The sequence below is a fragment of the Talpa occidentalis genome, unplaced genomic scaffold (assembly GCF_014898055.3).
Source record: "Talpa occidentalis isolate TD23 unplaced genomic scaffold, MPIMG_talOcc4v2.1 talOcc4.17, whole genome shotgun sequence".
Classification (NCBI taxonomy): Eukaryota; Metazoa; Chordata; class Mammalia; order Eulipotyphla; family Talpidae; genus Talpa; species Talpa occidentalis.
The window spans coordinates 45,330,803-45,345,440 of record NW_023601754.1 but is presented as its reverse complement, the minus strand read 5'-3'; the positions used below and the strand labels follow the sequence as shown (position 1 = coordinate 45,345,440).

Genomic DNA, 14,638 nt, shown 5'->3' with positions numbered 1-14,638 from the left:
GTGAGTTGACGTGTCCACGCCCCTGTCCAGGGTGTGCATCTGGCCACTGTGTCCTTGTGTCAGTGTGTCGCCTGGTCCCCGTGGCCCTGTCAGCACGTGACTCTGTGTCCCCGGGAGCGCCACTCGGTCAGTCCGCACTCCGTTCCCGGGGTGTGCGCGTGGGCCCCAGTCAGTGGGTCAGTGTGTCACGGAGCGTGTCCGGCTGTCCCGCGCTCCGGACGGCCCCCTGCGCGCCTGGTGCTCCGCGCCCGGGGCCAGGCCCCGCCCCGCCCGGGCTGCAGGGAAACCCCCCGCGCGGAGGTAGGGGGCGCGGCGCGCGCCTGCAAGTCCTGACTTGTCCGCGGCGGGCGGGGCGGCGGCGTCACGCGGGGGCGGGGCGTGGGACCCGCCGGGCGGGGGCGGGGCGGGGCGGCCGCCAAGCGGCCGGGATCCGCGGGGCGGCCTGAGACGCTGCGCGAGCCACATGCAAGCGGGCGCCTGGCGGCGGCGGTACCAAAATCAGCAGCGGCGGCCAAGAGGCGGACGCGCCTGCGGCCCGAGCAGCAGCAGCAGCAACCGCCGCCGCCACAGCAGCCGCCACTGCAGTTAGAGCAGCAGCAGCAGCAGCAGCAGCAGCAGCCACAACAGCAGACGCCGCAGCGAGCGGCGCTCGGCGGGCGCGCCCTCCTGAAGGAAGCCGCCCGCCCCCTTCACCGCCCCCTCTGGCGTGTTCATGCCCCCGGGGTGAGTGTGCGCACCCCCAATTCCCGCCCGCGGAGATTGGCCAGGCCGGGTGGGCTCCCTGGAGGAGGTGGCGGGAATGCTCTCGGAGAACTGTGGAGGCGCGCTGCCTCCCAATCAGGGCCTCCCTTCCTCTGTCCCTTCACCCCCTCGAGGGGCTTTGGATTGGGGTTGCTGGACTGGGGGGGCACTAAGGCGGCCATCGCGGGGTCCGGGAGCGCAGGTGCCTCAGCGGTCTGGCGGGTTTGTTTACAAACAATGGGGTGAGGACTCAGCAGCGCCCCCTGGTGGCCAGTGCGGCCCCGGGGAAGAGAGGCGACCCAGGCTGCCCTGGCCGGGGCAGTCCGGGAGGGGCGGGGGGGGTCACGGCGTGGAGGGGCGGCCACACCCCGGGCGCGCGCCCGCTGGGGCGGCGACAGGGGGCGGCTCGCGGGCCGTGGAGTCTGCGGCTCCTGCGGGCGGGGGCTGCGCCCCAGCAACAGCCGGTTATTGGCCCCGCGCTCGCCTGGCGGGCGGGGCGGACGCACGTGGCGGCGGCGGGGTGGGGGGGGCTGTGACAGCGGAGGGGGGCGTCTGGGCCCGCCGTGGGAGCGCGCGTGTGCGGGGTGGTGGATCTGCAGGTGTCTCGCCTGGGTGTGTGCGTGTGTCTGCCTCCGAGTTTGTGCTGGGGTCTGCAGGGAGAGGTGGTGCCAGTCCAGGGGAATGTTGGGGCTGTGGCCCGTCGGGGTGTGTTCGTGAGTCCCCCCTTGTGTTTGTGTGGGGCTCTGGTTGGGGATGCCAAGCCTGAGGGGTCGGTGCTGTTTATGTGTGGTGTACCTGTGTGTGTGTGTGTGTGTAGTTGTTTGTGTGCGCACGCGCAGGTTCTCTGTGAGAGTTGTCCGTGTGTGCTGTTTGGGGGGTGATCCATTGGGTCTGTTTTGCCTGCCTGAAGGAGTGTGTGGTTGTAGTGGGCTTGTGTGTTGCTTGAGTGAGCTGTGTTTGTGTGTTTATCTGCGTGTGTTGCCCGATGTGCTGTCTGAGTGTAATCCCGTGTGTGTTGCCAGTGTAGACTGGCTGCGACTGTCTGTGTTTATCTCCAGGGCATGTGTCTCAGGAAGCGTTTGTGTTGGTGTGCCTGCTTGGATGCCCGGATTTGTTTTCTGTCCAGGTGTCTGTGTGAGTTCAGCATGTGTGTGTGTGTGTGTGTGTGTGTGTGTGTGTGGTAAGGGGCTGGCTCAGTCTGTGTTTGGCTTGTGTGTCTGGCTTCGCTGTCTGGGAATGGAGGACCAGGCTCCGCAGGGTCTGTGCAGTGCATTCGGTGGATGTTGCTGGCAGCCTCCTGCATGCGGCTGTGTCTGAGCCTCTGTGTGTGTGTGTGTGTGTGTGTGTGTGTGTGTGTGTTAGGTCTGAGGGGCTCGTCTCTGTCATCGGCTGGCTCATGTGTGTCATGTGGGCTGCGTGTGTGTAGTGTTTATGTCAGTCACGTGAGACCAGTGTTTTCTGTGGGTGCTTTAGGTGTGCGTGCTGCCGGGGCTGTGTGGGATTAGTTAGCGGTGCAGGGTGTGTGCGTGTGCACTCTGGGACTGACAGTTGGTGATGGTGTTTTGGGGTGGGGGAGGTTGGGTGCTGTCTGCTGCTGTGTCTGTGTCACTGCTGCCATGGGTGCTGATGCATCTGGGTCTGATGACATGGGTCCCTGCGTGCCTGATATCCATGTCCTGGGTCTGAGAGTTGGTGACAAGTAGGTGTGTTCCGGTTGCATGGGTGGGTGGATGTCCACAGATGGCTGGATTTGTGTTGAAAAGTGTGTGGATCTCATCTCGTGGGGGTGTGTATGTGGGGGGAGGGGCACGTGTCTGAGAAGTGTGGCAGTGCCCATTTTGTGTGTTTGTGCTTTTAATGGCTGTCCTGTGTGTGTGTATGGGGGGACTACATCATTTGTGGGTCAGGGTGTGAGATTCTGACATGGTGTGTGTGTGCGGGATTGGAGGGGGTAGGTTGTCAGCCAGTATATGTTGTGTGTCGAGCTCCTTTGATGGGCTGTGTGTATGTGTATGTCCATGTTTTGGTCAAAGTGTGTGTGTGTGTGTCCTGTGAACTGAGTGGCAGTGTCCAAGACGGGACCCAGCTCAGTGTTTGTGTGCAAATGAGTGATGGGTTGGCCAGTCCTGTATGAGTCCCTTATGAGTGTGTATTGTGTCCCCTTCACACCCCCTCCCCAGTCTTCTCCATCTGGGTGCTGTGTGAGTTGTGCGGTGGTCAGTGTGCCTGGCTGCCGTCTCTCACTGTTTTCGAAGTTAACCCCACCAGCCCCTGCCCTGTGTGAGTCCGTCGAGTCTGGTTTGTGATGGAGACTGTCATACCCACACACAGCAGGCACACCCCTCCACCTGGGTCCCGTGGAGCCCTGTACTTGCTGTGAGAACTCTGGTGGCTTCCCTGTCCCCCTTGTGCCCATCACCATGTTCAGGGAAGGCTGACCCAAGGGCCAGCCCCTGGTTGGGTGTGTGTCTTATGGGGCCATCTGGGTGTATTGTGGGCGCCATCCTGGGCTCCCTCCCCCCAATGTGTGCTCATGGCTGGGTGCAAGCATGGGGACCAGGGGAGGGTTGTGTATTGGGGCACTTGGCTGACCGCAGCCCTCTCCCCTGTCTTGCAGGCCTCAGGGAGCACCATGGCCCGAGCACGCCAGGAGGGCAGCTCCCCGGAGCCCGTAGAGGGCTTGGCCCGCGATAGTCCACGACCCTTCCCTCTCAGCCGCCTTGTGCCCTCGGCTGTGTCCTGTGGCCTCTGTGAGCCTGGCCTCCCGGCAGCCCCCGCTGCCCCAGCCCTGCTGCCAGCCGCCTACCTCTGTGCCCCCACTGCCCCACCCGCTGTCACCGCCACCCTGGGGGGCCCCCGCTGGCCTGGGGGTCCCCGCAGCCGGCCCCGAGGCCCGCGCCCCAACGGTGAGTGCCACTAGGAACCAGGGATCATGGATGCCCCGACCCAGAGGAGCTGGAGAAGTGGGAGCCAGGGGGGGGAGAGAGAGAGAGAATATGAGTGTGTGTGTGTGTGTGTGTGTGTGTGTGGTGGTGGGGGGAATGGCCGGCCGGGCCGGGCCACTGGGAGGGTGTGGCCAGTGTGGTCTTTGTGTTGCAAGAGGCAGGAAGACGGAGTGGGAGGCTGGGGGTGGGGGGAGGCCGAGTGGGAAGTCCCTCCTGGAATCTGACTGCAGTCCCCCAGCTGCAGCCCACAGCCTTTTCCGGGCCTGGAGCAACAGCTGTTTCCCAGACAACCCCCCCCCCATACCCAGTCTGGGTCCCCTGGAGCCCCCTGAAGATTGCAGTCAGAGAAGAAGTGGGCAGAACAGGCATACAGTCACCTAGGGACTTTGGGGGAGAGATGGGGGTGGCCTTTTGCCTTTATCTGCATCTCTTAGGCCTGAGCCGCCCACTTTGCAGTCCTAGGAGGAGGAAGGAGGGGGGAGGGGCCTTTGTGTTGGGAAAGTGTGTGGGGGGGTGAGTCTTGGGGAGGGAAGGGTTAAAGGTCCCCTGCCTGATGGACTGTTAACCCTGTGGTGCCTGGCTAGCCCTTTTGTGGATTGGGAAGGATAGTCCTGGCTTCCCTCACCACCCCGCCCCCATCCTGTCCCTGCAGCCCAGGAGGTGGGGAGAGAGAAAACTTCCCTGGCTCAGTTTCCTTGCAGCCTGGGAAGAGGGGACCCTATCTCAAGACCAGAGTCACAGGTGTGGAAACTGAGGCCCTGATTGTAGACCTTAGGGCACCCTCCAGCCAGGACCTGGTATGATGGGAGAGCTGCAGAGAGTTCAGGCGCTCAGGAGGGGGTGGGGGCTAACCGGGCATCTCAGGCATCCCAGCCCCCCCAGGCAAGGGCTCAGAGGCAGCCAGTCTGGCCTTCTTGTCTCCAGGCCCCTGCCACATCCGGAGGTGTGGCTTCACTGTGGTTGGACACGAGACCTGAGGAGACCTGAGGCTTGTGACTCTAGTGTAGTCAGTTGCTGTATCCCTATGTGACCTTGGACATTACTTAGTATGGGCCTCAGTATCTGCATCTGTCAAATGGAGCAGGCAAACTTTGGCCCGGTTTTTGCATAGAGGGACACAGGTCAGATAAAGAGGAAGGACCTCTAGACTAAGTGGGGACTGGGGTGGCTAGATACATGAGCCCAGAGAGGCTCCCCAGGACCACTTTTCATTTTCTAGTGCCTGGGGCGGCAGGAGCTGAAAAATCTGGCTCTAAGAAGGGAAAACAATCCTTGGAAATGAGGGGAGGGGGCGGAGAAGAGAAATCAGGCGCCTGGAAAGGGGAGAAGCAGGGCTAGGCTAGTGGTTCCTCGGGGACACCTCTGGGTCTGCAGGGCTGGGGTGCTGACCACGCCCCTGGCTTTTCTCAGGTTCTCAGCCCTCACTGTCGCTCGCCGAGCAGCACCTGGAGTCGCCGGTGCCCAGCGCCCCAGGGGCCCTGGCGGGCGGCCCGACCCAAGCCGCCCCGGGAGTCCGGGGGGAGGAGGAGCAGTGGGCCCGAGAGATCGGGGCCCAGCTGCGGCGGATGGCGGACGACCTCAACGCGCTGTACGAGCGGCGGGTGAGTGCTGGGGGAGTAGACGGCAGGTGGGACTTCCCGCCGGGGTGGGGGGGGGCTGCGGGCGGCCCCGCCAGATGTGCGGCAGCTGCTGTCCTGCGCGGCGGGGTCGCGCTGGGGACAGGCAGGTGGGGGACGGCGTGCCCGCGGAGCCGCCGAAGGGCCCGCAGCGGTGCTGGCGCGGGCCGGCCGAGCTCCAGGGCGGCGGGGAAGGCAGCGGCGCGCCCGGCCCGCGGCCGCGGGGACTGAGGGCGGTGCTCGGCGGAGCGGCTCATATATCCCCGGCTATTTATAGCCGGTGAGTCAGCAGCGGCGGCGCGGCCGCGCCCGCCCCTCCCAGCCGCCCGCGCGGCCGCCGCGCGCCACACGGCTTCCCGGGCGGGGCCGGGAGGGGCGGGGCCGGGAGGGGCGGGGCCGGGAGCCCCGCCCCAGGCCCCGCCCCGCGCCCCGCCGCTCGCCCGCTGGTGGAAACAAAATACTTGAAGCCTACAGCGGAGACTAGAGCATCGCAAAATGCGGGCACCGACCACCCGGCGCTGTCCAATCTGCACATTACACCGCATTGCTGGCTTTTTCAAAAGAAAAACAAAAACCGGAAGTTGTGAAGCCCCTTGCTTCCCTCCCTGCCCCTTCGCTTTTGCCCTCTTCCCAAGGAAACCTCACGCTGGCCTGTCCGTTCCTCTGCGGGTGTAGATTAGTTTACTGTGCATTTGCCAGGCCCTAAACGATGCTTGGGCTCGCGGGCATATGTAGCTTCTCAGTGACATGTAGTGTGTTCCTTTCCAGATTCCCCCCTCTCGGTATCAGGCTTGAGATTTATCCACGTGGAGAAAGGAGCTTTATTTTCACTCCACCCACCATGATCAACATAGCATCCCTGGGCCCTTTCCCTGGAGAGTGAAGTTTTTGTTTTTTTTAATGTCTTCAGTTTTATAGACTGACTTTTTCTGCTTCCAAAGGATGCACATGTGCAGGTGCCCAGCCTGTGTGTCTCCAGAATCCATCCCTGAGCCTTCCTAGGAAGTTGCTAGCTTGCTCACCACGGTGGCTGGGCCCAGCCATCCCCCACTGCATTGGTGGTGGTGGCCGCCTTTTGAATTTAGGCTAGTCTGCTGTGCCCACATCTCCTGGCTGTAAGAGCTGATGGGGAGTAATAAGGAGCCCCCCACATTTGGGATCACTGGGGGAATTGTTTATCAGACTTCCTTGGTCTCTGAATTTCTTCTTTCCCATTTTATGGGGACAAGATTAGGCAGACCCTGCTTATTAGCACAGGGCCAGCCCTTGCCCTCAGCATAGGCAGCAGAGGGCAATCGCTATTCACAATTTTTTTAGTGTTGCCTTTAATTTTTACTGGTAGGAGGACTTTAATGGTATCTAGCTTTCTTCCTTCCCACTTTTCCCAGTATTTTGGAGCAGAGAGGTCCAAGAGGCCTCCCTTAGCTTTCCTTCTGCCTCTAGGAGAGGGCAGGATTTCACTGAGGTCACACTGAACCTGCCTTGGCTGGGACATACTTCCCTAAAGCCAACACGTAGAGGGTGAACTTCCAAGTTCCCCTTCCACAGATTGTTCCAGAATGGCTAAGACTGGACTCCCTGCTCTCTTCTCTCCCCCTCAACTGCCTTTTAGAGGAGGATAGGAAGGACGACCAGCCCGAGTCATTTGCCCTGTGACTTCGGTTGACTGTTCGAGAAAGCAGGGAGAGGAGAACGTAGCTCATGTGCTGAGCATCTTTCTGTACCCGGGCCCTGTCTGTCCACGCCTTCTCATCCTATCTTCCGGTTCCTGAGGAGGATGCTGACCTCCAGAGAAGTGAGGTCACTGGCCCAGCATGGTGAAGGAACTGGGATTCCGACCCCATTCCCATTAGTGGTACCTAACCACAGGGCTGGCAGAGGGTGTAGCTGTAGCTGGCCCTCAGGACTGTACACCTGGGCCACAAACCCACTCTAACTCCCTCCTCTCTCTCTCTCTGTTTCCCCAGAGACAAGAGGAGCAGCAGCGACACCGCCCCTCACCCTGGAGGGTCCTGTACAATCTCATCATGGGACTCCTGCCCTTACCCAGGGGCCACGGAGTCCCTGAGATGGAACCCAATTAGGTGCCTGCACCCACCCAGTGGACGTTGGGGACTTGGGGGGCAGGACCCTTCCACCTCCTGACGCCCTGGCCAGCGCGGGGGGGCATTTTCTGCACCATGTAGCATACTGGACGACCAGCCCTGCCCGTCCCAGGGGCGGGCCAGTGCAGCCACTCCAGACCCAGCCCTGGCCTAGCCTGGGGGCACGGACGGAGATGTGGACTCCTGGGTCCCTGGCCGAAAAGCCAGGGGAGAGAGGGCTGACGGACTCAGCCTTGGACTTGGCGTCTGAAGGCAGCGGTGACCGAGGGGGTGGGGACTGAGCCGCCTGCCTCTGCCGCCCACCACCATCTCAGGAAAGGCTGCTGGTGCTGGCTGGCCGTTCCAGCTGCAGGTGACACCCGGAGGGTCTCCCTCTGGGTGCTCCTTCACTTTGGGCCTGGCCACAGGCCCCTGGTGCTTCCCCCCCTCCTCCCGGGAGGGGGCCCGTGAAGAGCAAATGAGCCAAACGTGACCACTAGCCTCCTGGAGCCAGAGAATGGGGTGCGTCTGATGGCTGCCCCAGCCCAGGGCCCAGCCATCTTCCCTGAGCCAGCTGGCAGGTGGTGGGCATGCCTGTCTCACCTTCATCTGGGGGTGGCCAGGAGGGGCCCAGACTGTGAATCCTGTGCTCTGCCCGCGACCACCCCTCGCCCCCATCAATCCCATTCATAGGTTTAGAGAGAGCACGCGTGACCACTGGCATTCATTTGGGGGGTGGGATATTTTGGCGGAAGCCACCCCAGCCTTAGTCCCCAGGACAAAGTGCTGGGGGCAAGTCGGGGAGTCAGGGAGGGGGGATCTCAGAAGAGGGAGGAGTCTGGGAGCGGGGAGGGATGGCCCAGCCTGTAAAATACTGTATATGCGCTGCTGTAGATACCGGAATGAATTTTCTGTACATGTTTGGTTAATTTTTTTTGTACATGATTTTTGTATGTTTCCTTTTCAATAAAATCAGATTGGAACAGTGGATACTCTTTCTGCTCTCCCTTTCCGCTGTGGGCCCTGGTATGAGCCTCTGTGATCCTATTTTGATATATAGAGCACCTCTGGGTGGCAGAACTATGCCCTCCAGGAAGGCTAGGGGGTGTGGTGACACCACCGTGCCCAGTTTCACACATCCCAATGCAACACCCATCCAAAGTAAAGGGTTTGTGGTGCTCCATGTGGAATTTATTCCCACCAGATAAAGCACATCCTGGAGGCTTGATATTAACTCATGAATGACCTCCAGCTTATTCAGGCAGAGGGGCATGTACATAGGGAGAGAACCTGGAACAGAGACTAGGAAGGATCCCTAAGGCCCAGCTTATTGCCCGGGCACACAGAAAGCCTATGTTGGATCAATGTAACAGGGTGTTGCTGCTACCCTTTCTCACAAAGGGCAACTGCCTGGTGCACTCCCCCAAACAGGACTGCTGGGAACACAGGTTCAGATCCCAGCATTGCCCTTTCCTGGCTGTCCTCACTGGGAAATGGCCCTTATCCTAAAATGGAATCCCCACTTTGGAGAGGCATTTGGTATTTGGCAAAAACTGTGTCAAGCGGAAGACACAAAGTCCTCAGACCTGATGCCAGCACGGGCCGGCCCAAGGGCCTCCCTTGGGAGCAGAGGTGCATAAATGTCTTGTATTTGGTAACACACAGAACTCTACCTGCCCCCCCCACCCCCATGGCTGTGGAAAGGGTTGATCTACTCCAGCCACACAACAGGATAATAGCAGTTCCCTGGAATGAACTAGAACTGTATTGATCTGAACAAAGAACAGGGAATGGTGAGTAAGTGGTAAAATGATGGGGTGACTGGGTGTTGTGGTATTATTTTCTGTCTTTTTCTTCACACTTAATTGCTTGTACTTGGGTCCAAGGCCTCCTGGGGTGTGTTCACACCAGCTGTCTGCCAGCAGAGCTCTGGTTCTCACTGTGGTCCGGGATGCCTCCTAGAACAAGCTTGTCCCTTTCCTAGAGGAATCAGTTCTGCTGTCTTCCACTGGTGCCCTGTTAGCTCCCGTTTCCCCTCTCCTGGCTTCTCAGATTTGAGTACTTTTTAGAATTCAACTTTAGTTTGTCTTTTGGTATTTCAGGACTTTGTTAGCACCAGCTTATACACACACAACTCCTCGAAGATTCTGTAAGTTAGCGCTGGACTGCTTCACTTGCCATAGGGAACTGCAGCTGTGTGGCCCTGCACTGTATAGGCCCATCTTATTTTACTGCACTTCGCAGAGGCTGTGCTTTCTTCACATTGCAGGTTTGTGGCAACTTGCATGGACCAAGCCTATCAGTGCTATTTTCCAACAGTGCATGCTTATGTGTCTCGCACTTATTGCCTTTGTTAAGGTAGGAGGTTGTTTAGACAGAGGCTACTGCACACTCATTAGGCTACACCATAGTGTAAGTGGAACTTTTTTTAAAATTTATTTTCATTTACTTAGGCATACAATAACTGGGATACAGGCCAGAGGTGCAGGGGTGAGAGGATTCACCAGAGACACAGTGGGGAGCAGAACAGGCAGATCCACTGAAATACACTGCTGAGGGTAGCAGCGGGGAGACAGGAGAGGTCTGCTGCACCATATGGGTCATCTTCCTGGCTGGGGACCGAACTTGTCCTGCAGAGGCTGGCAATAGCTTGATAGCACTGAGACTTCAACCTCTGCACCACCAGGGAGGCCCCCATAAATGGAACTTTTATATGCAAACTGAAACATTCACAGGACACACTTCATGGCGATATTCACTTTATAGGGATAGCCTAGAACTAAACCCTCAGTATCTGCTAGGTATGGCTGTAGCTGTCATCTGGGTCACATCCATATACATCATAAATTCCACAAGGCAATGTCATGACTTTAGCTTTAAACAGTCATTATCTATTTTAAGGAAATTAAGAGGAAAAAATAACCTTTTAGAAAAACCTTCCCACTTAGTTACCATTTCGAGTTTTCCAGTGTATCAGAGGTTCCAAGTTTGTCCTGGGATAATTCCCTCTAAAGTCGGAAGAACTTCCATCAGCATTTCTTAGTGTTATTTCCGCCAGTGACAAATTCTTCATTTCCTTTTATCTGAAAAGATCTATTTTAACATCTTGAAGGCTACTTTCATTGATTATGAGCATTGGGTTGACAGTTTAAAGATATTGGTTGACTGGTGGCCTCTGTCCTTCCTGATGAGAAATCCAGGGTGTCATTTGAAGCATTTTCCCCTGTTTGTAATGTATTGTTTTTGTCAGGCTGCTTTCAAGATTTTTCATGTCTCATTTTCATATTGATTACATCTAGGCAACTTTCTTCACATGTATCCCTTTTGGATTTGCTGCATTTTTGAACCTTAAATTATCTTTCATCAAATTTCAATGTTTCAGGTCACTATTTACTCAAATATTTTTTTGTTCCCCATTCTCTCATCTCCTGGGACTCCCATTACTTGTATATGAGTAGATTTTGACAGTGTTCCACAAGTTCCATTATTTAAAAAAAAAAGAAAGAGTCCCTCATTTCTTGGACTGGATAATTTCCATCAATCTACTCCCTCTTCACTGGATCCTTTCTCTGTCATATCTGTATTAGGTATACCAGTGCATCTTGTCTTTTTTCCTTGAAATAGGTCACATTTTCCTGATTCTACGTATATTAGGTAATCATGGATCATGTCCTAGATATAAGAACATCATGTTGTAGACCCTCTGGATTCAGTTACTTTCCTCCAAAGGGTGTGAATGTATTTGCTTCGGAGGACAATGACTCAAACTCATAAACTCTAACTGTCTCACTGGGTGGACAGCCTGGATCCAGTTCACTTCAGTCCTGCTTTGGGTCTGCCCCACACACTCATAGTCCAAGGGTCATCAGGAGCCTTTGGTCTGAACTCACACACACAACTTGGGGTTTCCCTTCCCTGGAGCTGTCCTTTCCAGATTAGGCTGCCAGATTTCTGGACTCTGTCCTCTGGCTCTTGAGTGTTAGCTTCCAGATGCAGTGGTAGGGGTAAGAGCCCATGCTCTAGTTAAAGCCATGGAAAAACCAAACACCAGAGAACTCACCCTATGGGGGGCTCCACTTGCATCCTCCATGCCCCTCTAAAACCTATCAGCTTCTGTTCACTCTCCAGGGCCTCAATGTAGCTTCCCCCCCAATTCCCCGGCCCATTTTGTCTAGAACTTAGTTACTTAGGGCTTCGGGGTAGCTATCAGGAATGTATGCCAGAATAGAAACAGAACTTCTGACTTTCTCATAGAACTAAACCCATTTTTTTTTTTTTAAGTGCTTAAAGTATGGAATCCTACGCCACTGCCTCTACATGAACAGAGGCAGAGACTCAGTGACAGTCAAGTCCAGTGAAGGTCACATTCTGTTAGCAATGTCCAAAGGGCTCTGAGAAGAACAAAAGGAACTTCTTGTTCCAGAAGGAAAGGAAACGCCTAAAGTCATCTCTGTGGCCTTCGCTCTTGGAACCAAGGTGCCAAGATGGCCCACCACTTGGCAGAGTGGTGACTCTTGGGGACTCAGAGGACCTGACAACGAAGCCTCCACTAAACCACCATCATTTGCAAACACAACTTGTAGCAAGCAAATCCCAAACTTGACCAACCAGCATTCCCACCCACCTTCAATGCTCCCATCCTGCAATGGTTGCTTCTGGAAAGGGAAGACTTACTTTCCATTGTTTATGTAGTTTTTTCCTTCCTTAAAAAACAGGACTGCGTATCTTTGTAAACTTCAACTTTGTAATACAAGCATGTATTATCTATCCAAACAACAAATGCAACATGAAATGCTCCCACCCTACAGCTTTTTGGAAAGGATCAACAGCTCAAAATTCACCTGCATACTCAAAATACAACCCTGGCATCAAGCTTGGGGGAGTTTTTCCCAGTGTGCACAAAGGAAACAAGCTCAACATCACTCAACAGTGGACTGATCAGACAATTTATGGTCCGGCTGTAGTTTTGGAATTTGATGCACTGATGAGAGTCTCCAAGACATAGTGAGAAAAGGCAAGTTGTGTACAAATAGTTATTTATGACTATCATAGTAGGTAAGGTTGAGCAATTTCAACTCACAGAACGTATTCAATCATTTAATCTCCACATATCAGTAATATACTATGATTATCTCCATTTTCCACATGGGGTAACTGAGGCACAAAAGGTCACTTAGCTATGTGATAGCGTCTGGGTTTGAATCTGACAGCCTGGTGGATTTACTCTCAATGGCAGCCAGGAATGACCTCTACGAGGCTATGTGAAAGTAGAGACAACTAAAAACATACAAAAAGCATCTCCTGTTTCTCTCCAAAATCCCAAGTTTAATTGTGAAGTCAGCTACTCAGGTTACACTGCCAACACTGAGCTGCCATTCCATATGATAAGCAGGAGGAATCATTTCGCTGTTACACTGATGTATTGCTTGAATGTTTTACTACGAGCTTAAGAAATCAAATGCACCTGCCCTCTTGGAGCCAGCAGAAGACGCCCCCCCACCCCCAGCACTGAGACAAGCTGCAGTGCCACTAAATGAATGTCTACTAAGTGCCCCACCTAGAAGTTCCCCCCCGGCCTATACTGCATCCCTGACTTCCTCAGTCAGGCTGTTTGCTCAGATACAATCGGGTACGGCGATATCTACTCGCGTGGAGTTGCTATGAGAGTTAAAATAACCTAAAATATAAGCATTCTGAAAGGTACTAGAGGCAGGCAGTGTAGCATGTTACTATTATTGTTAAATCCTTTTGACTAGCCAAGGAGAACCTAAGCCTCTAGTGCCCCACCTGCACAGAACCAATATGACACAGCTTAACAGACACACACACATTTATATTTACAAAAAAATATGCAAGAATCTGGCAAGAATGGTCTGCACTGCAAAGGCAAATGGCAGAATGTGGGGCTAAGAGGGGCCCCAGAACTTTTAAATGTGTTTTAATTTTTTGCCTTTGCATGTATTTTTCTTTTTTTGGGAGTAGCACCTGCTCCAATAAAATGTTCGGTCTGAGCCTTCAACACATTAAGCACTTAATGAAGTTTGCCTACTACACATACCAGAGACAGCAAGAGCAGGGTTTGGAGGGGAGAGACCTAACATTCCCAGAGACGGTGCCTTCCTCCAATGGGTAAAAGCAAGCATCCCAAACGTTTTTCTTATCTGCACAGATCAGCGCCTCCTTCCCAAGGAGGTACTAGAAATGACAGGATTATCACTGCACACTTCCTGAAGACTTAGGGAAATCCATTTTTATGATAATACCAACATGCAATATGGGAGAATATGAAATCTGAAGAAAAGAGAATAAAGACATTTCTTGCCTGCGGCTGGCAGTTTCCAGCTCCACCCCCGATTCCCAAGGGGTCCTGTCGGGATGACTCAATCTCTGCCATTAGAGGAACAGGGTGGAAAAGTTTGAAAAGCTTCAGCGAAGACTCTGTATTGACAATATTGTTTTTATCCATCCAGACCCACCTGCTCCCCCTTGTGACCAAGGCCGCTCACTGCAATGCAACTAGCACAAAATTTCAAAGACCCTGTAAGATTCAGGTAACTGCTGACTTTGGTGTCCCTGATTCCACACCAACATGGCCTACAAAGGGCCTCCAGCAATGCAGGTCTAGCTTCACCTAGGGAAGGAGCAGAGGTGAAGGTGACCGAGAATTGGGGAATGGAGCACCTATTCCCAGTGGAATCCTTTTGTTCCTCCACACTGACAGTAGCAGGATTAAAACAGAAAGAAGCTGCTTTATCCATACCAATAGGTCAGCGCCAAAGCACACACGACCAGACTTCAAGGAGAAACAAGCAAGGGTGGGGAGAACTGGGACACACGCAGGCCACCGAGTGGAGGAAAATCTGGTGTTTATCTGACCCCTACCAACTGTGGACTCGAAGGATGTTACTTAAGTGTCATATGACTTTATAATGGAACCTCATTATAAGGTTCCACTTTCACGCGGAACCTGCCTAGTTAAATAGATGGCAGCCTCAGCATCACCTGATTCACGACTTTTCCAATATTATTATGCCTGTCATTGAGGACAGGTATTATTGGACTGAATTAGTCAACAATTGGAACCAGAAACTTCAACACATTCTAGAATTTGAGCAATCTAACTTGCTGCAACACCCAGAAAAGTGGTGGCAAAGATGACGGAGGGGAGGAAGATTTGAGTCATGTTAAAGCAGTCCGTGATATTTCTTCAGGTTTAAAAGGGCATCTGGTAGGATCACACTCTATCAGAGGA

The 14,638-nt window shown here is 54.7% G+C and overlaps 1 protein-coding gene across 1 annotated transcript; it reads left to right on the top strand.

Moving 5' to 3' along the window:
- Window positions 1-692: 692 nt before the first annotated feature.
- BBC3 (BCL2 binding component 3) lies at window positions 693-8,368 on the top strand. The gene is made up of 4 exons (XM_037516853.2): window positions 693-723; window positions 3,359-3,647; window positions 5,097-5,287; window positions 7,270-8,368. The coding sequence occupies exons 2-4, from the start codon at window positions 3,374-3,376 to the stop codon at window positions 7,384-7,386; spliced, it is 582 nt and encodes a 193-aa protein (XP_037372750.1). The 5' UTR covers window positions 693-723; window positions 3,359-3,373; the 3' UTR covers window positions 7,387-8,368.
- The last annotated feature ends 6,270 nt before the right edge of the window (window positions 8,369-14,638 follow it).

Bases quoted from the DNA above. Each gene is read 5' to 3' on its own strand.
- BBC3 (XM_037516853.2), top strand. From the start codon at position 3,374: ATGGCCCGAGCACGCCAGGAGGGCAGCTCCCCGGAGCCCGTAGAGGGC. The intron at 3,648-5,096 runs GTGAGTGCCACT...GGCTTTTCTCAG, and splicing joins CCGAGGCCCGCGCCCCAACG to GTTCTCAGCCCTCACTGTCG. The intron at 5,288-7,269 runs GTGAGTGCTGGG...CTGTTTCCCCAG, and splicing joins ACGCGCTGTACGAGCGGCGG to AGACAAGAGGAGCAGCAGCG.